Source organism: Heterobasidion irregulare (assembly GCF_000320585.1).
Source record: "Heterobasidion irregulare TC 32-1 unplaced genomic scaffold scaffold_07, whole genome shotgun sequence".
Classification (NCBI taxonomy): domain Eukaryota; kingdom Fungi; phylum Basidiomycota; class Agaricomycetes; order Russulales; family Bondarzewiaceae; genus Heterobasidion; species Heterobasidion irregulare.
This window is the reverse complement of record NW_009258203.1, coordinates 1,236,932-1,255,379: the sequence shown is the minus strand read 5'-3', so window position 1 is coordinate 1,255,379 and position 18,448 is coordinate 1,236,932. Positions and strand designations below refer to the sequence as shown.

Genomic DNA, 18,448 nt, shown 5'->3' with positions numbered 1-18,448 from the left:
TTCAATTCAAACAAGGCAGTAGGGAGAGACTTCGCATCTACGGAATCAAGGGCCAGTACCCTTTTCCTCGTAATCCGATCCTTGTGCCATGAGTTCTGCATGACCCATATTCTCAAGCTTTTTGTCAAAGTCCCGTTTGCGGTAGCCCTTGACGATGCGCTCAAGCAGTGAGGATGTTGATACGCCCGGCGTTCGTCGGGTGGGAATGAATCTGCCTGTCAGGTATTGATACCAGGTCAGGGTGCGGAGCTATACATAAATAGATGAATAGGCGCGCACCTAGGCGCTTCACGAAATCATAGACGTCTTCGTGGCCTGCACTGACGTACGGGTCCTCGTCGTGGGCAACATAATCGATCTGGTATCTCTCGACGAACTCCGCATCGATTACCCAGGGGGCCTCGGGGACAACTTCATCGACCCAGCGGCAGTGCCGCGCAGCCTCGCACCTGGAAAATTCGATTAACCAAGAACGTAAGATGCAGAAAATGCAAGGTGCTTACCGTTCGGCATGGCTCATTACGCAGCTGAACTTGTGCTCCTTCACTAGTTCATCTGAGCAGACGCCGACTAGGAGGTAGACATCTGGGAAGGACAGCTTGGCTTGACGCAATTGCAGTGCATGACTGAGAAGGACTCCATTTATTTCAAAACAGCTTCAATCAACACAGGGATCATTAAAATTCACCCGAAGTGGAATAGATCATAAACGCCTGCAGTGTGTTATGAACGAGGAGTAAAGGTGAAAAGTAGAGACATACCATCAGCATAGACTCTCACAGGCCGACCCACCGGCGGCTCGTTGATCTTGTATTTGCGATGCAGTTCCCCGTCGATAGCCTGACGCACAAATGACTGAATATCATCTGCAGCGAGAGCTGCAGGATCAAAGGCCTCTTGAGCGGCAGCGACTGGTTCTGGCTCAGACGGAGTTGTATTGATCGCATGGCGTCTTGTTACAGTGACAGTGACAGGCTCGACGTCGGATGACGAGGCTGTTGATGGCGCGAAAGCGGTGACAATCGTCGGACCCGCGTGGAATGGTGAACCACTTGCATCATCAGGGAGCGCATGGAAGACTGAGACAGGTGAGGTGAGGGTCGAAGTTGAGGAAGAGCGAATATGAGATACGGCGACAGCAGACGCTGCTTTGGAGTTCTCGCGGTCCGGCCCAGCTGTCGTGCTGCTCTCGATGTCACCATCGTAGGTAGGGGAGTCTACACCGTCATCTGATAGGACCGCGGAAGATGCGAGATAGTGTTTTAGACGAGATTTCGCTGCAGAAGGGACGGCGTTGCTTTGAGATGCAGCAGCACTTGAAGCTCGAGGTTGAGACGTATTTGCTGAATGATTCCGAGATGGAGCAGGGATGGAGAGTGCAGAAGCGGCATCGTCAGTGAGTGGGTCGTTGTCCTCTTCAGAACTACAGAGAAGCACGATGAATTGTCGGACAAGTGGAGTAAGGAAAGGAGCAATACTGACGCATCATAAGCTGGTGAATCGATTTTATGAGGGTACTTGCCAAACGACCGCTTCGAATGAAGTGTCTTTTTGTGATGTGCGTTCGGTTCCGTGGACTCCATCGTTGTCGTCGTGGGGCAGGATGCGGGCTTGGAACGTTTATGAAGAGCCCTCTCAAAAATCCGTTCAGGTTCCCAATCGGAGATGGCCGCTTACGGCTATCTTATCTACCCCATTAAGTCCCCATTCCAACTTTGGTCCGTCGACATCAATTGACATAAAATGCAATAGCCTGTCAAAATCATGGAAGCCTGGTCTAAGGCTGTACAGTAAGTAAGTTCGAATTTCAGGGTCCTTCCGGGATAATACAAGACACTCAGAGTATGGAATAGGTATATATGAACGACAACAGTGCGCAGTGGAATCAGGAAAGTGCATATATACTGCGTACTCAATTATAAATAATCCAAAATCTCACAACCTAGGGTCGAGAGCCAATGACGAAAGACCCATGAGAGTCAAAATACGATCATGGATCACAGCAGATCACCATGAGTAAGGCGCGATGCGTCGTATACAGCGGGGCGTCATGTCATCTGGATCTTCCAATGGGGAGAATGGCCACGTAGGAATGTGGCACATGCTCTGAAGAAGAGGGATCGGGGACTTAGAATAACGACACGCGGTTGAAGACAGGGGAACATACCTCCGGCCCACACTCGGGATCACATCGGATCCAGATCGACCAGTCGAGCCAGAGCATGAGGCCCTCCACTTGATGCTTCCATCCGTTCACCAACTCGGATAACCTGTCGTCACCAGCTGACTCGATGTCAAACGCGTCGACCCACATCATACTCAGAGCCCTGCAGATCTCATGCAAAGTCTCCTCCACAGCGCCCAAGATAGTCAACTCTTGCGAAGTCAAAGTGTCACGTCGGATGTGCAGCGTCTGCGTCGTGGAGCAGTAGTGTACGACGGGAGCCATCCATGTCGTGTCCGAAGAATGGGCATCCGGCTTTGGCACGGCTTGGATGACCATGTATGGGTTCAGCATGATCAGCAATTGAGCGCGGAAGAGCTCTGCTCGCTCGGTGACGTTTGAAAAGCTCGTCGGTTCCAGAATGTACTTCAAGAGCTCTAAACGTTCTCCATAACGCTCAACGATCACCCTCGTCACGCTAGCCCAGTCAACGCCGCTTCGCGTATCAGAGTCTTTCCGCGTGAATACCTCTTCGATCCTGTCTCGCACGCGTGCCGAATCGCTGGTAGAGATATTGATGAGACGATGCTGGGATCGCGTCTGGCCGCGACGAGCCTCTACTAAGCTGGAAAGGGAGGTGTCATAGAAAGTGACCAGTCCAGAGTAGTCAAGATGGACGCGAGTCTCGCCCGGAGCACGATCGTGCCAAGAACCAGCGTGGACGACCTCGAACATGCTGGAAGCTATGGCAGGCAACTTTCCCTTCCAACCCGCTGGAGGATCCTGAGGTGTCCAAGGCGGTCGTCGAGGACGACCAGGGCCACCTGGACCACCTGGACCACCCGGACCGCTGGGACCTCCAGGATGTCTAGGAGGGCTACCTTCGAGACCCGGAGGTGGAGAGTCATCATGACCAAGGAATGCAGATGGCGGGGGACGTGTGTGGTCAGGAATCGTCTTCAAGAAACGCCCAGGGATTTCTCTGTCCGTGTTTAACATGGGCGACGGGATGCCTACGTGCGCCTCACTCCCTATCGGAACATGTGTCGGGGGCGAGTGTCTAGGGTCATCCCCAGCCGCTATAGGAATAAGATTGAGGAACGAGACAACCTCGAGTCCGGCTGTAAAGTCGCACAGCATCGTTTCGCTATGTGTGTGAAGAAAATACAATAATAACTCAGCTGAGGTAAGTAGACACAAGCCCGGAAGACACGCACAAATGCATTTCCATCCTGACGAAACCGTCGATGCCATGCTGTTTCCCCCATTGACACAGCTCGATTATCCTCTCGCGCTCCGAGAATATTTTTTCCTCGCGCACATATCCCCATATAAAGATGTCTTGAGAGTCCATTGAACCCGTTCGCGTCTTCGCAGCGCTGGAACCATCGAAATACACCAAACGGAGGTCGCGCGTGGTGACAACGGACAGAAGCCAGCATTCCCCTCGACAGAACAAGTACGCATGCTCAAAGTCGAATGCGAGCCATTCGGGGAGTGTAGGGATCTGGTTATCGCTCCGGCCGTGGTATAGAATTGTCCCTGCGGGGATTGTGGCAGGCATAATGGTATGACCTTATACACGAATATGTCGATGTGCAAATTGATGTCTCAAAGGCCTTCAAACGTACCATTCCTCCAATACGTGTTCGGCCATCGCTGCAACAGAGCGTTGACATTGTTAAAAATCAGATGGCCTGTCGCATTTGTGGATGGAGGAGCACTCCAGTCCACGGGGAACGGGTCGGGGTTGTGATGCGAGAACACTTGCTGATTGCGTTTCGAGACTACGAAAACGGCGGCCGCCAGTAATACTAGCAGGGCCCTCATCGCTGAATGGAGGATAGAGGCAATGGGTGGGAGATGGACGGAAGGAGATGATAAGAAGAGGCGCGCATGCCTCGATGGTTTATTTTTGACATCGTCCGCCGCGGTGTTACAGGGCGGGAGTGCGAATGAGCGCCTTGATGAACTTGCTGCGGCGTGGAAGGACTGCGCAGCGGGCCGAGTTGATTATCCTTTTTCGGCTCCCTGGAATACCACAGCTCTCCGGGCACAACCTGGTATCATGTTGCTTTTGACTGCGAAAACATATGTACGACTCAATTCCCTCCAGCTCATCTGCTCAAGTTTTTTGTCCGCACTGATCATTTGAATCACCGGTAGGTTCGGACACAACTGGACAATGCAAATTCCGCTGCTCCAACAATAGCTCGTTTGAGCGCCAGCCTCAGCAGTCTGCAGGTATAGGTTTTTTTTCCATGATGTATCTTTCACAGTGAGACTCGAGAGCAATAGGACAGCAAAGTACGAGAGGCAGTGGTAATACATGTCCTGTGATTGACTAGCACGCAGGTATCGTAATTCCAAGAAAAAAGCAGCCTTCATACATTCCATTAGATTTCCCCTCCCGTGTATTATTTCAAGAATCGTTCTTGAAATCCGATGTATCTTCCTTTTCCCGAACTGAGAAGTCGCCGAAGCCTTCTTTTTCGTGTAAGTTCGATGTGGGTCCGTGGTAATGCTGACGGCCGCTACAAAAATTGGTGCATGAGAACACTGAGATGATCAATGGTAATGGAAACGTACCCAAGAATATACCATGCGCTGTGTAATCAAGGAAATGCTAAGGCACGGAGTGACTCGATGCATGAAGGAAGGACGCACCAAGCCAAAATTATGACACCGCCAGTGATAACGGAGGCATAGTTCATGTTTTCTTTCGTCACAGGTAACAACGTCGGGATTGAGAAGATGACGGTCACAAACAGCGTCCATAAGATGCAGTTGATATTGACGGCCCATCCGAGGATACCATTTCCCATGTAGAACGGGCCTGGTTTGAATTGTACTTCTGGGTGGTGTTCGTACACGCGGCGCCTATTCCAGGTGTATACTGATAAATTACGGCTAAGCACGAGCATTTTGCCCCACTCACAAGAAAATCGGAATGATATAACTCAAGTCCAGGGCCATAGCAGTGAGGGAGAAGATGGCATTGGCAGCGACAGGACTCGCAAAATCCAACAGGCCGGGCAAAACACTCAAGATGGTGGTGAACCAGATAGCACGCAGAGGGGTCATCGTCCACTTGCTGATGTGCCCGAAGTAACCATGATCGGGTAGACCTATTCAAAATCGGCATCAGGACGCATCGACCGAATGAATTGTGACAGACGTAGCGCACCGCGGTCACGACTGAATGCATATACAGTTCGCGAGCAAGCTTGCAGAGCCGTTTGGCAAACAAAGAATGCTGTCAGGCAGACGAAGGTCTGGACCGCAGGGTAAGATAAATGTATCTAAATGTAAAGGTTCGAACACATACCCAGAGAAAGAGCGCTCCGCCTTTGCCCATGCGCATAGTCATTATCTGTTCAAGTGTCAGTTCAGACTACTAACATGGATGGGGCGCATGAGAATACCTGAAGGAATGCTGACCCAGAAGGTCCAGGTAGATCCTCGCTAAAAAGGTTTCATTGGCTGATGACTGAATTAAAAGAATGTTTCTGACTTACAATGGTCCGGAGCACAGAATCATGACAATATTGAGCAGCCAGCCGAGAAGACCAGTACCAATCACTAATCAAATCATTTTTGGGTCTTAGGATGAAGGCAGAGCTACTGGTAAGCATGCGCTCGTACCTGCAATAAAGATGGCAGCGGGAGCTATACATCATCAAATCCACGGTTTAATCAGCAACGGATCTTGACACCTGTATGCTCAATTGGCGCAAACAACAGGAAAAAAGCACTGTACCTGCGTATGCGGCGCGCTTGACTTCCTCCCTAATGAAAACGGGTCAGAGTGAGAAAACATAGAAGATGAAGCCTAAGTCGTACGATATATGGGCCGTTGCGTCGTAGTCCTTCGAGACAGTTCAGCATAAATGCGCGTGATACAATCATGAAACTTACCGTCATCTAAACAACAAATATAGATTGCATTTGTCAACGGTTCACACTTCTTGTTTTTTAATGAGAACTTACGGTCCATTGAACACTGAGCAACCCAAACAAAAACGCAAGTCCATCGTTCCAACCTCCGGTCTGATTAATAATCCCTTCAGAACCAAATACGTAGCTAGCAGAATGCATCTCATGACGCGGGGTTGTCGCGAGAAGAACGATGATAATGACTTTGTGAAACCGACGTAAGAAAGATTGTAACAAGAATAGTCTTAGCACATACGAGCAGTTGCACCAAGATTGACAAACACGAAGCCTGTTGTGAAGCGCGCAAGGTAGCGAGTGGCAAGACAATTCTTTCGGTCGTGACCCGCTATCAGTTTCATCGACTGCCAGTGAACCTACAGGATTACTCACAAGTATGCCGTGGAATATGAGAAGGCCAACGAAAAGGCCCACAACCTTACCCTGCGTGACTTCGTACGCACCGTCCTAGACGGCATATGGTCAGAGCTTTCTATTAAAACTCAAGAGATAGCAGGGCCCACCTTGGCAATGACGACAGCGGCCCATATCATGTTGGCTAGACCAAACTCTGTAGATGAAAGCCCCGCAATCTGACCAAGGACTGACAAACTATATCAGGGTCGCACTCAAAAAGGCAACGGGCGGCTGATACACACTGTTCATCCACCCTACCACCCACCCAACGATAGGGCGATATTTTTTTGGGCACAGCTGAGCAGATGCCGTATATCTGTCATGTGCCACTGATGAGTGAGTTTGTCCACTTAGGGGTTGATGCATACATACAGTCCTCCGCAAGTAGGATACGCCGAGACAATTTCAGCAATGGACGCGCCTATTTTTGACGCGTCATTATCAGCAACAGATCATGAGGCATGGTTGCAGGGGGTATGAGGATTTTACCTAAGGTGAAGCACATAGTTGCTCCCAAAATCCAACACCAAGTGACCTACGGGACGCACGAATGCTAAGAGCTCGATAATATAGACGGACAATATAGTACGCACAGACGAAGGGCCGCCAAGGGTCAAGGGAGTGTTGAACGTGGTTGCTACCGATGAGCAGAGGCCCTGCACATTGCGAACAGATTCTCTGATTATTCCCGGGAAGAGTGACTTCAAATACGACGAACCATTATACTAAAGGCGAAACTGATCTATAAACCGAAAACAATGACGACAAAAGCCAGTGAACAACATGAGTTACAGAGCCGTTCAACATGCGGGACGCACCGTCGCAAGATTGCTGAACTCCCTCTTGAATGAAGGGACGTATCCCATAGCTTCGAGGTTGCGGTCGTCATCGCTGTCCATGGAATCCCCTCGTCCGCGCTCGTTGTCAGTCATCGCCCTACTAAGCAGGAGGAATGATTCTGGGATGCCCACGAAAAACCCGACCGACGGTGGAGTAAAAGGAGCGGAGAGTTTTTATGGTGGATTGAGAGGATCAGGAACGGCAATTGACTCTCACCACATGATTTCTGCCTCTAACCCCGTGCAGCCCCGTGCTAAAGTGGTGCCTTCGGCAGTGCGTGCCTTTGAACAAAAGAGGTTTGTCATATATTACAATTGTAATCCTAAGATATGCCCGCCTAGCTCAATCGGCCAGAGCGTCAGACTTTTACGGATTCCCGATTCTCAGGACCTGTTAATCTGAAGGCTGCGAGTTCGACCCTCGCGGTGGGCTTTAGCCACTTTCGAAAGTTTTGAGTTTGAGAAAATCGCCATCGACCAATAGATCAACCTGTTAGCGGGTCATAACTTTTTCAAGACTCCGCTCACATATGTACGCTGTTTCTTTTTGTGGCTCATGCAGCGAAAACGAACCCACTTCATCCCGTTAATGAGGTCTGAACGAGTATAAATCCTGAAGCAAACTCTGAGATTGGAAGCTGCGGTACACGAATACAGATGGACATCGACCGAAACAAATGCAGGTGATATGCCCGTAAATGAACTCGAGATCTATAACCGCTCCAGCACAAGACAACACCGCCCAATGAAACAGCTGCAGCATCAAGCAGAGCTCAGACAAAACAGAAGAAGAACAACGCAGAAAGGAGGAGGAGAATACTATTGCCAACTGGCTCGAAGCGAATAACGTTAGGGAGAACGAGGGTATCAACATGTGCGCATCCAATGAAGTGAGGGGCGTAAGGAGGTAGATGCAGAGACGTCAACATCAGATGTTAGTCAACATTTATGCGTTCTTAGCACCGATGGGCTTGCGGGCTGTGCCAGTTGCAGCCTTGGAGGTCGCAGCGGCAGCAGCCGACGTGGTGGACGCAGCAGCATTGTTTGTCGCAGCAGCCGTTGAGTTGCTAGCACCGGCAGCAGCACCGGCAGCACTGTCAGACACCGTGAACTGTGCGATCACAATCACCGGTTAATGAATGTTCGACACCGAGCGCGTGCAAATCGGCAAGAGCCTTAAAGATTTAATGAAAACTCACGTAGACCATGTCATCGAGAGAACCATGCTGCGCGATAGCAACGAGGACAGGCTGGTGATTCGCCGCGGCGTTGATTGAGGCCAAGCGGTACACACCCGCGGGGAGACCCGCAGTGACGTCTGCACTGACAACGCCATTGACCGCAGCGGAGTTGATACCCTTGAAGAATGCGAAGACGCTGGGGTCCGCAGGGGTGGTCTGGTCGATCGCGTCCAATTTTTGAATGACGACGTGCGTGTGGCCGATGATGGTGCCCTGTGCATTGACTTGCTGGGGCGCGGAGTAGTAGTTGGCCTGAGCGTTCACGAACGTGCCGGTCTGGATGTTGTTGATCGCCATGTTGATTGTGAAGGCCTGGTTGGCTGGAATCGTACCGAAGTTCGTTGGGAACGTGAACTTCGAGGACGGCATGTTCGTCGTCGCAGCGATAACACCCATGGGCGCCTGCCAGGTGCATGAGTACGAGTGCAATAACGGCGCAAATAAGATGAAGTACCGGGTTGCAAGACCCTGTCTTGATTTGTTGACCGTTCGTGATAGGCACTCCTGGCACGGTAGCACAGAAGTTGATGAAGTTGTTAGTCGACGTGAGACTGGCAGACTGCCCGGCTGTCGGAGTCTCCTGGCCGGTTTTTGCGAACCCAGTAGCAATCACTGAACTGTCAAGGGCTAAAAAATGGGTCAATAATAGCAAAGGAAAAGAAGCGTTGCTAGCATACTTAAGGAAGTCTGCAAGTTGTTGGAGGTCGCGGCATTGTTGGATGCCGCAGAAGTAGTCGCGGCAGCAGCGGCAGACGACGTGGTAGCTGAGAGAAATATGAAGTGTAAGCATGGCAAGATCATACATATTGAACTGCAGGCACAAGCAGCAAACAGAGTATCGACATACAGCTGCTTCCCGACGCTCCCTTTGAACCCGACTGTGAGCCTGAGCCGGTTGAGCCGGACTTGGTCCCGGTGTTACTGGAACCAGAGCTGTTGCCAGCCTTGGTCCCGGTGCTACTAGAACCAGACTTGGTGCCCGAATTGCCTGCAGCGGTCCCGGTGCTAGCATTATTGTTTCCTGCAGCGGCTGTCGATGAGGCGGCGCCAGCGGTGGAAGTCAAGGTCACTGTCACAGTGGTCGGTGCCTGCAGAGTTATCAGACAATGTTAATCAATCAAAACGGGAATTGGCCAAACGTACAGCACAACTCGCGGCTGGCGCTTTAGCAGCATTGTTGTTGCTGTTCTTGAAGTCAAAGGTACGAGGCAAGGCCTGCGCGGTGAAAGAAGAGAGCGTGAGGGACAAGAGAGCTACGGAGAGGGCCTTGGTGAACATGATGGCTCGGATTCGAACAAGCGTGGACGTCGACAATTATATATTCAAGGGGGAACGGGTGAAGCAAAGGAAGGAAGTGCGTTGAGGGCTTGGTAAATGAGAGAAGAAAACGACACCAGGCCGGGGCGTTCGTGAAGGTGTGGAGACGCACTAGGCGACAGCCAGAGAGAGCTGCAAAAGGACAGGAAGATGAAAGAGAACGGGTTTGGACGTTCCGTCGGAAGATCTTCCTTTATATACATCTTGAATGAGTCCATGTGCATGTTCGGCCCTCGTGCGGCTATTGCCATCCACATCCTCCGTGCCTGGATTCCCTGCATCTGCCGCGCTGTCAGCTCCACCTCCTGAGACCAATCTGCCTCTGTCCGTCGATCCGTCTGCCGTCGCATTCCGTCGACCCGTCAATTGTCACATCGACCGCTCGCCGTCAGTATACACATAGCGCCTCTCTCTCCCGAATCACTCTGGCGTCCAGCAACTTTTTCCTGCAGCATGTCATCGCATTCGCGGTTTGATCCTCCCTCACTCCGCTGATCAATCACACACCTCCGCGACGTTCCGCCACCCCGACTTTATGCCCTTCCGTGTCCATAACAACTCGATAATTGCCTCTATATATAACAGGTAGTTCTTGTCCCTGAACCGGCATGGGACGGCATCGTCAAACTTCTTGCCTCGCTCCCTCCGGTGTTTGTGACCCCCTGCAGCAAAACATGCAAGGACGAAGCTGAACATAGACGCCTCGTACGACTCTCGTACGGCTGTTGTTTGCCGTATCTGGTTATTTTTTGCGCGTTGCTAAACGCTCGTCTCGAACGGCGTGTCCTTGTTCGTTCCCAAGGTAATTGTCTAGCCTCGCTGCTCGTCCTATCACCGTGCTCACTACTCAGTGCGATGTTTTCGCAAGTACAACGTCTGTGACACAGCTCGCGAGGCGGTTCGATGGCTGCTCTGTAAAGAAGCTTGTATTGATATGGATGCACCCATCCATGACCGCTCTGACAAAAGTATGCGGATAGCGCTTAGAGTGCACCAGGTAGGCAAACTTCTCTGCACGAATCGGGCTATCACTGTCTATGTGGGGATGCGTCTCGAATGGGATTCAAACGCAACTGCAGTCGCATTCGATCCTATGTAATCGAGGGACTTGAGACACTGTTACCCTCCACCGAGTCCATGCCGTACCAACCCCTCATTGGACTTCCGACTTTTTCGCGTGCCAAGTCCATCGCATACTTAAACGCATAGTAAGTACCTGTAAGTACCTGCTACTAGCCGCTACTGCTTGCTTCTCTGGCAATGACGCATCGAGGGCCCGGCGGTATAACCAGAATGACCAATAAGCTTCGGTTACTTCCTCCAAGAGGTCCAGCAGCTTCTCCAGCGATCGGAGGTCCTGTGATCATTCAGACGCATTACAAGCTATTACACTGCTGTTGCCTGTTGCCAGCTACGAGTTTGCATCGACAAGATATCGGACTGATATCGGAGACCCTACTTCTTCGTCATTCGCGTCCCATAACGTGGATCTTTACATCTCGAGGAAGCCTCGACGACCGAAAAGTGCGGTATCCTACGGGGCTTCTTGCTACTCCATAATCCTTTCAGATTTCTCCGCGCTGGTGCTTGCTTACTGTGGCCTACATGCTTCAAATGATGTGGTCTCTCCTGGTCTGTCGCTAAGATCAATCTGCATCCACGATCTGACCTCATATGCTCACTTTCGGCTGCTATGGGATGTCCCTCGGCCATCCAACTGATGCTGAGATTTACCTGCATGCGAGACTCATGTGGGCGGCAGGACCTGGCAGGACCTGACGTTGTTCCTTGCACAATCGTGGCTGATACACTCTGAGGGATCAGGATGCATCACATATTAATATATGCTTCATCAAGGAGCCTGCGAATGCAGGGGAAGGGGCACTGATCAGTGTGGCAGATCTATGATCTACGATGGCAGTACGAGAGAGTGAAGATTGATTCTATGATTGGAACGGCTCCCCTCGACAGAACCTGGGAATGTTCTGAATCTGACGTGTCTCTGTGTCTCTGTCGGTCGAACGTCGGTCTACTATCATTGTTCAATGACTTGTATCTGTCTGCCAGCGTCGGTTATGCTCGTCTTCTTGCCAGCTCTCACGAGCCTCACCTATCGGCTATGGATTACCTCGTACCACCCATGTTCTTTCAGTCGCACCTCCATCGCTTCGCTGCTCTTCACCATTCCATTCCTTCTTGCGAACCTCTAGCTCTCTGTCATATCACCAACGTCCATTCTATCTGTTCCATGCACCTACGCTGGCAACGCCTCAAGGCAGCGGATGATCTCCATGTCAACTAACCAGCACAACATCTCCTCAATGATTACGTCGACGACCCGCCGCCCAACAGGCCTCAGACGACAACGCAGGTGGTCTAATCACGGTCCCGAAATGTCGTGGGAGGCCTGCGTCCAGAAAGGTATAACGACCAACGCTCAGCCCTTGCCTGATGGTGAACCCTGAAGATCTGACGTCGCTCGGATCCGTCCTATAGACACTGTTGTGCAACTCCGTTCAAGAAGATGCGATTCCGCACACAGGGCGAGCCGAATGTGCCGTATCGCGTTCGTCACGTGATAGACGCGTACTTGTCGATGGTCGCGACACCTCCAAGTTCTTCCCCGTTCTTCCAAATTTGCGCTCGTTCACTCACATCAGATGGTTTATGTCGAGCACCGTCGCAGTATCAGCCGATGAAGCATATCGCGACCAGTGATCGTGAGCAGCATCCTCACCGACATACTGCTGTAATGCGAGGGACCGGAGGAATGACTTCAGCTTGTTGTTAACGACTAGGGTGTAAGGTAACTCATATTCTGCATCACAGCTTGGCCGTAAGACCTGGCCTGATTTTCACTCTGGATGCCCCCATCCTCTCCTAGATCCCCTCTGCGATTATATATTGTAACCCTTCGCGTCTTTCCGTGGTACAATGCTATGGCGTAGAGCCAGTAATTTTCATAGAGGAACGACTTGCATGATGCGACAGGAGTATCTGTGTAATGAGAGTGTGTTGAGCGTCGAGCGACGAGCATAGACGGTCAGGGACAGAATGCAGACATAGCCGATTCTGAGGCACCAAGGCTTCTCAACCCTGGTCTATGGTTCGGCATCATCGTCAGGACACAACTCCCACCGCCGCGTCCCAAGGACATGAGCCATGTCTGGCCCTCGCCTCGAACGTTCTCTGCGACGAGCTCGCTGTCTATGCAGACGCGCATCTCACCCTTCGTCAATTGTTGAAAACTCTATACCACGCCTACACACACCATGCGTGTCTCAACGTCCTCATGCCCTCCGACACCACTCCTCCACCGCGCTGCGACTCTCTCCTCTCATCGACCCTCTCACGGGCCACGACTCGGATCCCCACACGCAACCAGAGTCGAGCCCCGACACACCGCCCGAGATCTCAGATACCGAATGGGACCTGCGCACAGGTGCGCCACGCCGCTGTGACTTGCATCTCCCCCGCCTCTCTCCGCTTTTGAAACATCTTCAGCCCACGTTCTGATGCCCCGCCCGATCCGGTAGGACGGGCCATCGACCTGCTCCGCTCGACGCTTCCCACGTTCTTCAATACGGGGCTCGTTACCCGTGCGCCGCCCGCCGTATCTCCGTCGTGGAACCTCACTGGCGCCGACCTCGCGAGGGATAGCATGCCGACCACCGCCAAAGCGCACGGAGACGACAGCAAGTCGATCTACAGCCCGAATATCTACTTCTCCTATACCCCGCCGCACGCACTGCCGTCGCCGTTCCCGCGCACGTTGCACGTCGAAGGTACGTCCTGCTCTTTGCATGTGACCTGGGAAACTGGACTTCTGAAGTGCACGCAACGTAGGTTTCCCTTTGTACATCGCGTCCTCTGTGTTCATCCGCCACACGCTCAACGCGCTCTACTCCGATTTATCCGTCGACGTCCACAAGCTCTCCGTCAACCCTTCCCGGTCGTCACGTGCCCCGCACACGCCGTCATCGGGGCTTGAACAAGACAGTGCGCGCAATCGCACGCTCAGGCGAGAAAAGAGCCTTTTTGTCGGATTTACAGTCTCCGGGAGCGCGCGCGTTACCGGCAGCGAGACGAAGTGGGAAGTGTACGTGCCCCATGTTCACCCGACAGCAGAGCGTGCGCGTTGACCAGAAGTGGGGGGGCTGCAGCAACTCGACGTACACGTTCTCGCCCGTGTCGGGCCTCATCCACAAGCACACCATCGACTCGATCCAGCCTGCGCCGCACGAGGCCGTGTTTGACCTCCTGCGCGCGGCGCTCGCGAAGCTGCGCATCGGGGTCGCGGAGCCTGGGAGCGGCGTCGGCGTCGGCGGTGCAGCATGTCGCACACACGCCAAGGGCAGTGGAATAGGGGACGAGAAGGGTTGCATGTGAGTGGATCAGTCGTGCCCACACTGGACTTTCAGGATAAGTGCGGGATCGATGGTGCGTGGTCGCGATTGCTTGTAGACGGTAGGCCCGCGTACGGGATGCGTTTTTGTTGACGTTATGGACAGGTTGTGTCGTTCTCCCCCCTCTCAGATCAAATAGCTACATATAACTGTGCGCTGGCTCTGCGGGATCTCTCCGGACCAACCTTACCCCCTCTCACAATATATGATATGATGCAGCTTTTTAGTGAATTTACACGCGTGGTCTCTGAGTCTGCTGTACGTATCAATGTCGCAGACTGTCGCCGTGGCCTTCCGTATCCTTCCGAGTCGGTAAGGAGATGATGCCAACGCAGCCTGGGCTGGACAATATACCAGAAAAGGGAACAAAAGAGGGCTGAATATTGATGGGAGCCGGGAAGATCAAACAGAATTATGCATGTATCACGATTCGGAAAGGCCGTGGGCATTCTCCGGATGTCAGCATGGGCCAGTCATGGGCTGGAGTGGAGATGGGTTGAGGGAGATGCTGTGGAAGGGAGATGCTGTGGAAGGGAGATCAGAAGAGGGATTGCCAGATCCTGTCTGTCGGTGACAGGTCGCCCCATGACATTCCATTCTCGTCAGCGCCGTCAGCCCAAGTTGGGTCCGCACTCACAGCGGCGCTGGCCACGCGCAGCGACCGTTGACCTTCGCCCTCGGGTTCCTTCGCGAGTGCGAGCACGAGTCTCCAGCTCTCCAACCCCCTGTTTGGCACGCGCTAGCTGCGTTTCACGGGACCGCAACCGGTAACAATGTCCCACGATCATCACCCGATCCCAAGGATGGAGATGGTAGTACCGCCCTCGCCCACAGACACCTCGTCCTCGACGTCCCCGCTCACCTTCTCCTCCCACACCCTCCTCTTCGACGACGACGACGACCAAGACAACTACGACCTCCCCGACCCCCAAGACGGCCTCTCTCAGCCCTTCTATCTGCGCACCCTCTCCATGCCTCCTCCCTCTGATCCCGTCTCCCGCTCCGCCTCGCGCTCAACTTCTCGCTCGGCCTCCCGTTCCGCCAGCACCAAACGTGATCACGACCACAACCGCGCACCACCCACCCCCGCCATCCCTCCCTCCGTCGACCGCTCCCTGGTCTCTCCCGTTGTCCAATCCCCATCCTCGGCGCAGCGCGCCCAGCCCTACTTCAACGGCACTCACTCCGCCACCGCCTCCACATCAACCCTCAAACCCCCAGGCTCGCCCCTCGTCCGTGCCCCCGCAGGTCCGCGTCAGCCCTCCACCTCTTCCGCGTCTTCCCGCCGCTCCGCCGTCTCTGACGCCAGCACGAACGCCAGCCATTCCGATGTTTCCTCTGTCCGTCGCCTTGCCGCCCTCAATGCCTCCTCCTCCTCCCTCCCCACCAAGGAGCTTCCCGCGAAGCAGTCCAAAGCAACTTTAAGCTCTGCCAGCGGCGAGCCCGTCCCGCGCATGCGTACGATCCCCCATCTCCCGCACAATCGCGATGCAGAGCCCGCGCCCGCAAGCGTCATGTACTGGAGCAGGGCCCCCGTCTGGGGGACACTGCCAACGCACGGCATGCGCGCGCACAGCGTCACCCTCGTCGACCACACCGCATGGGTCTTCGGCGGGTGCGACGACGTAGACTGCTTCAAGGACGTCTGGTGCTTCCACACTGGTAAGCACGCTTGCCCCGTTTCGTCCACCTTCCGCATCTCCATATTGATCCATCGTCAACTCGCTCCGATATCGGAACCCGCACGCTTGTCTCCCGTTGCGCCGTGTACGCGCACGTGCAGAGACAATGCAGTGGACGCGCCCCGAGATGCAAGGCGAGATCCCGCCACCGTGCCGCGCGCACACCGCGACGCTCGTCGACCGCAAGCTCGTCGTCTTCGGCGGTGGCCAGAGCTCGACCTACTACTCCGACATCTGGGTGCTCGACACGCAGATGCGGCGATGGACCCGGCCAAGCTTCGACGTGGAGGTCGCGCCTGCTCCTCGCCGCGCGCACACGACCGTCATGTACAAGGGCAAGCTCTGGATCTTTGGCGGCGGCAATGGCGAGTTTGCGCTCAACGACCTCTGGACGCTCGACGTCACCGCGAACCTCGAGCGTCTTAAGTGGCAACAGATCGAAGCCGGCCGTGTAAAGCCCAAGCCCCGCGGGTACCACACCGCGACGCTTGTGGGAAATATGATGATCGTCATAGGTGGGAGCGATGGACACGACTGTTTTTATGACATATGGTGCTTGAATCTCGGTGAGCCATTTCCCTCTATTACTTTTAGCCGTTCGCTCAACGACGGATATGTGAGGTAGATACGTGCCGGTGGAAAGAACTCAAGACAGATACCCAACACCGCAGGCTCTCTCACTCAGTGACACAGGTTGGCTCCTATCTGTTCGTTGTCGGCGGTCATGACAGCCATGATTATACGTCTGAGCTACTTCTCTTCAACCTCGGTTTGTGTGCCGTCTATTTTACCCTGAGTAACTTGCTCACCGCGCACCCCATAGTGACTTTGCAATATGAGCCGCGACGCACGCTCGGGCGCCCCTTCCAGCCGCGCGGGTACCATGTCTCGCTCCTTGCCGACTCGCGCCTGTTCATATTCGGCGGGCACGATGGACGCACCGTCTTTGACGACGTGCACATCCTCGACCTCGCGGCCGCTGCGTACCTCCCACAAGTGACAAGCTTCCAGATCGAGACGTAGCGCGGTGCGCGTTTCGTCTGCGGTCGTGCTGGTCGCGTGCGGAGGGGTATGATGTGGTGTGGTGTGGTGTGGTGTGGGGGGATCTGAAAGAGGTCCAAACTATCTTAAAGGATCGGAGGCGCCGGTAGCTCGGGCTCGGGGCTCGGGGATGGCGGGGATCGGGCTGTGATCTTGCCGAGTGACGTCGATGGGCGCTTGTGGGCGTCGGTGGATCTCCAGATCTTTCTGGGTCCTTAGTTCTCGCACACTCGCACTCGGGCTCACCGGCGCGAATGTAGAGATAAAATAAAAAGGACACAGCCCAGGGTGGTTGGGTCGCATGAGGACCCGAGGCTGGTGGTGTATAGTGTTGTATATGCGGGCACCGCAATGCGGCAGTCCCCATCTTCCCGAAATTCGTTCAACCTTCGTTTCTCTATTCTTTCCCATATTTTCCTCATAGTGTTTCCTATCGCCTCTTCGTTCTCCCCTCCCCTCCTTTTCTAACCTTTTCTCTCTCTATCCTGGCTTTAGTCGCCCCATGGGCTCCCGAATCGCTGTCTGTCATCGCCCAAACCAATCCTCACTGTCGCTCCTCGTTCTAACCATTTCCTCTCGAGCCATTGCGCTCTCGCGCTCTCCTCTCTCGCTCACTCGACTCCCACTTTCCCTTCCGTGTGTTTTTCGCCCAGTCTGCTACCGCTCACTATTTTCTCGGCCTGCCGTTCTATTCGTTTGCCTGCAGGACTCGCGCGCGTGCTGCACATACTTGTACAATGTGTACACCTGACGCGGAGATCGGACCTTTGGAAGATCCTGCGGTGTTTGCCCGGGCCGCCGATGGGGGGCCGTAGTAGCCCTCTCGGAGAGAGGGGAGAGGGCAGAGATCGTGTAATGCGCGCGACGCGTCGCTGTGGTGAGCGTCGAGTGTCGATTCGCAATACATGCCGTTCCGGAAAGTAGAGCCTGTCTCCGACCGATTTCTTTATTCACTCTAACTCTTACTCTTACTTCTACCCTTACTCTTACTCACAAACTCGCGGAGGCGGTCACTGCACCTAGGCCCGTTGGCCCGTGTGGCAGGTAGAGCTGTTGTGGAGCGTTATCATTTAACTGGCCGTGCATATTACGCTACTGTAAATCCACCAATATGCGATTTTTACCAGTTGGTCGGTAGGTCCCCCTAGGGCGGTCACAGATAAGTCGCGTTCTCGTTTCACGGTGATGTGGCTTGCGGTGCAGCTGCTCTTCTCCATAGCCTGGAGATGCTTGTTATGTTTGTTCTTGATCTGAGGGCAGCCACTAGCTATGCATGTACCCGGCCGAAACTAATGGGGCCCTAGCACAGCGCCGGGAAATAATGCGACGCGGTTGGCCTATTTTCTAGCTTTGTTATTGGCTGTTATTTGATGCCTGCGCTGGCACTATTGACCCTACATATCAGCGA

At 53.6% G+C, this 18,448-nt stretch overlaps 6 protein-coding genes across 6 annotated transcripts; 2 read left to right on the top strand and 4 right to left on the bottom strand.

Annotated features, from left to right (window-relative positions):
• Window positions 1–45: 45 nt before the first annotated feature.
• Window positions 46–1,583, bottom strand: HETIRDRAFT_321424 (uncharacterized protein; the record flags this gene model as incomplete). Its single annotated transcript, XM_009550108.1, has 6 exons — window positions 46–215; window positions 280–449; window positions 504–626; window positions 689–713; window positions 762–1,423; window positions 1,483–1,583. The coding sequence occupies 6 exons, from the start codon at window positions 1,581–1,583 to the stop codon at window positions 46–48; spliced, it is 1,251 nt and encodes a 416-aa protein (XP_009548403.1).
• A 493-nt stretch (window positions 1,584–2,076) lies between these two features.
• Window positions 2,077–3,895, bottom strand: HETIRDRAFT_237238 (uncharacterized protein; the record flags this gene model as incomplete). Its single annotated transcript, XM_009550107.1, has 5 exons — window positions 2,077–2,106; window positions 2,168–2,947; window positions 3,206–3,311; window positions 3,382–3,739; window positions 3,796–3,895. Coding segments are annotated over 5 exons (1,374 nt in total), but the record flags the coding sequence as incomplete, so codon positions are not given.
• Window positions 3,896–4,424: 529 nt separating this feature from the next.
• On the bottom strand, window positions 4,425–7,543 carry HETIRDRAFT_63668 (putative amino acid transporter). Its single transcript, XM_009549669.1, has 22 exons — window positions 7,333–7,543; window positions 7,233–7,256; window positions 7,108–7,170; window positions 7,004–7,049; window positions 6,887–6,935; window positions 6,757–6,830; window positions 6,622–6,701; window positions 6,491–6,565; window positions 6,357–6,429; window positions 6,155–6,303; window positions 6,115–6,119; window positions 6,008–6,034; window positions 5,925–5,953; window positions 5,810–5,833; window positions 5,683–5,746; window positions 5,590–5,629; window positions 5,493–5,537; window positions 5,352–5,439; window positions 5,103–5,292; window positions 4,832–5,044; window positions 4,754–4,771; window positions 4,425–4,698 (listed from the first exon to the last, which is right to left on the bottom strand). Exons 1-22 carry the CDS (start codon window positions 7,444–7,446, stop codon window positions 4,587–4,589), a joined length of 1,602 nt encoding a protein of 533 aa, XP_009547964.1. The 5' UTR covers window positions 7,447–7,543; the 3' UTR covers window positions 4,425–4,586.
• Window positions 7,544–8,299: 756 nt separating this feature from the next.
• HETIRDRAFT_322804 (uncharacterized protein) lies at window positions 8,300–9,395 on the bottom strand (the record flags this gene model as incomplete). Its single annotated transcript, XM_009550106.1, has 4 exons — window positions 8,300–8,464; window positions 8,553–8,996; window positions 9,049–9,221; window positions 9,272–9,395. 4 exons carry the CDS (start codon window positions 9,393–9,395, stop codon window positions 8,300–8,302), a joined length of 906 nt encoding a protein of 301 aa, XP_009548401.1.
• Window positions 9,396–13,038: 3,643 nt separating this feature from the next.
• Window positions 13,039–14,546, top strand: HETIRDRAFT_386381 (uncharacterized protein). Its single transcript, XM_009550105.1, has 4 exons — window positions 13,039–13,353; window positions 13,448–13,696; window positions 13,758–14,010; window positions 14,075–14,546. The coding sequence occupies exons 1-4, from the start codon at window positions 13,074–13,076 to the stop codon at window positions 14,298–14,300; spliced, it is 1,008 nt and encodes a 335-aa protein (XP_009548400.1). The 5' UTR covers window positions 13,039–13,073; the 3' UTR covers window positions 14,301–14,546.
• Window positions 14,547–15,771: 1,225 nt separating this feature from the next.
• Window positions 15,772–17,022, top strand: HETIRDRAFT_48931 (uncharacterized protein; the record flags this gene model as incomplete). Its single annotated transcript, XM_009549637.1, has 4 exons — window positions 15,772–15,979; window positions 16,101–16,565; window positions 16,625–16,768; window positions 16,823–17,022. 4 exons carry the CDS (start codon window positions 15,772–15,774, stop codon window positions 17,020–17,022), a joined length of 1,017 nt encoding a protein of 338 aa, XP_009547932.1.
• Between the last annotated feature and the right edge of the window lie 1,426 nt (window positions 17,023–18,448).

What these genes read in the sequence shown, in the direction of transcription:
- HETIRDRAFT_63668 (XM_009549669.1), bottom strand. Translation starts at nt 7,446, where the DNA reads ATGACTGACAACGAGCGCGGACGAGGGGATTCCATGGACAGCGATGAC. An exon ending in TCATATTCCACGGCATACTT is followed by an intron (nt 6,430 to 6,490) that starts GTGAGTAATCCT and finishes CACGACCGAAAG; the next exon opens with AATTGTCTTGCCACTCGCTA. An exon ending in TATATCATTCCGATTTTCTT is followed by an intron (nt 5,045 to 5,102) that starts GTGAGTGGGGCA and finishes CACCTGGAATAG; the next exon opens with GCGCCGCGTGTACGAACACC.
- HETIRDRAFT_386381 (XM_009550105.1), top strand. Translation starts at nt 13,074, where the DNA reads ATGTCTGGCCCTCGCCTCGAACGTTCTCTGCGACGAGCTCGCTGTCTA. An exon ending in GCGCACGTTGCACGTCGAAG is followed by an intron (nt 13,697 to 13,757) that starts GTACGTCCTGCT and finishes CACGCAACGTAG; the next exon opens with GTTTCCCTTTGTACATCGCG. An exon ending in AGCGAGACGAAGTGGGAAGT is followed by an intron (nt 14,011 to 14,074) that starts GTACGTGCCCCA and finishes GGGGGGCTGCAG; the next exon opens with CAACTCGACGTACACGTTCT.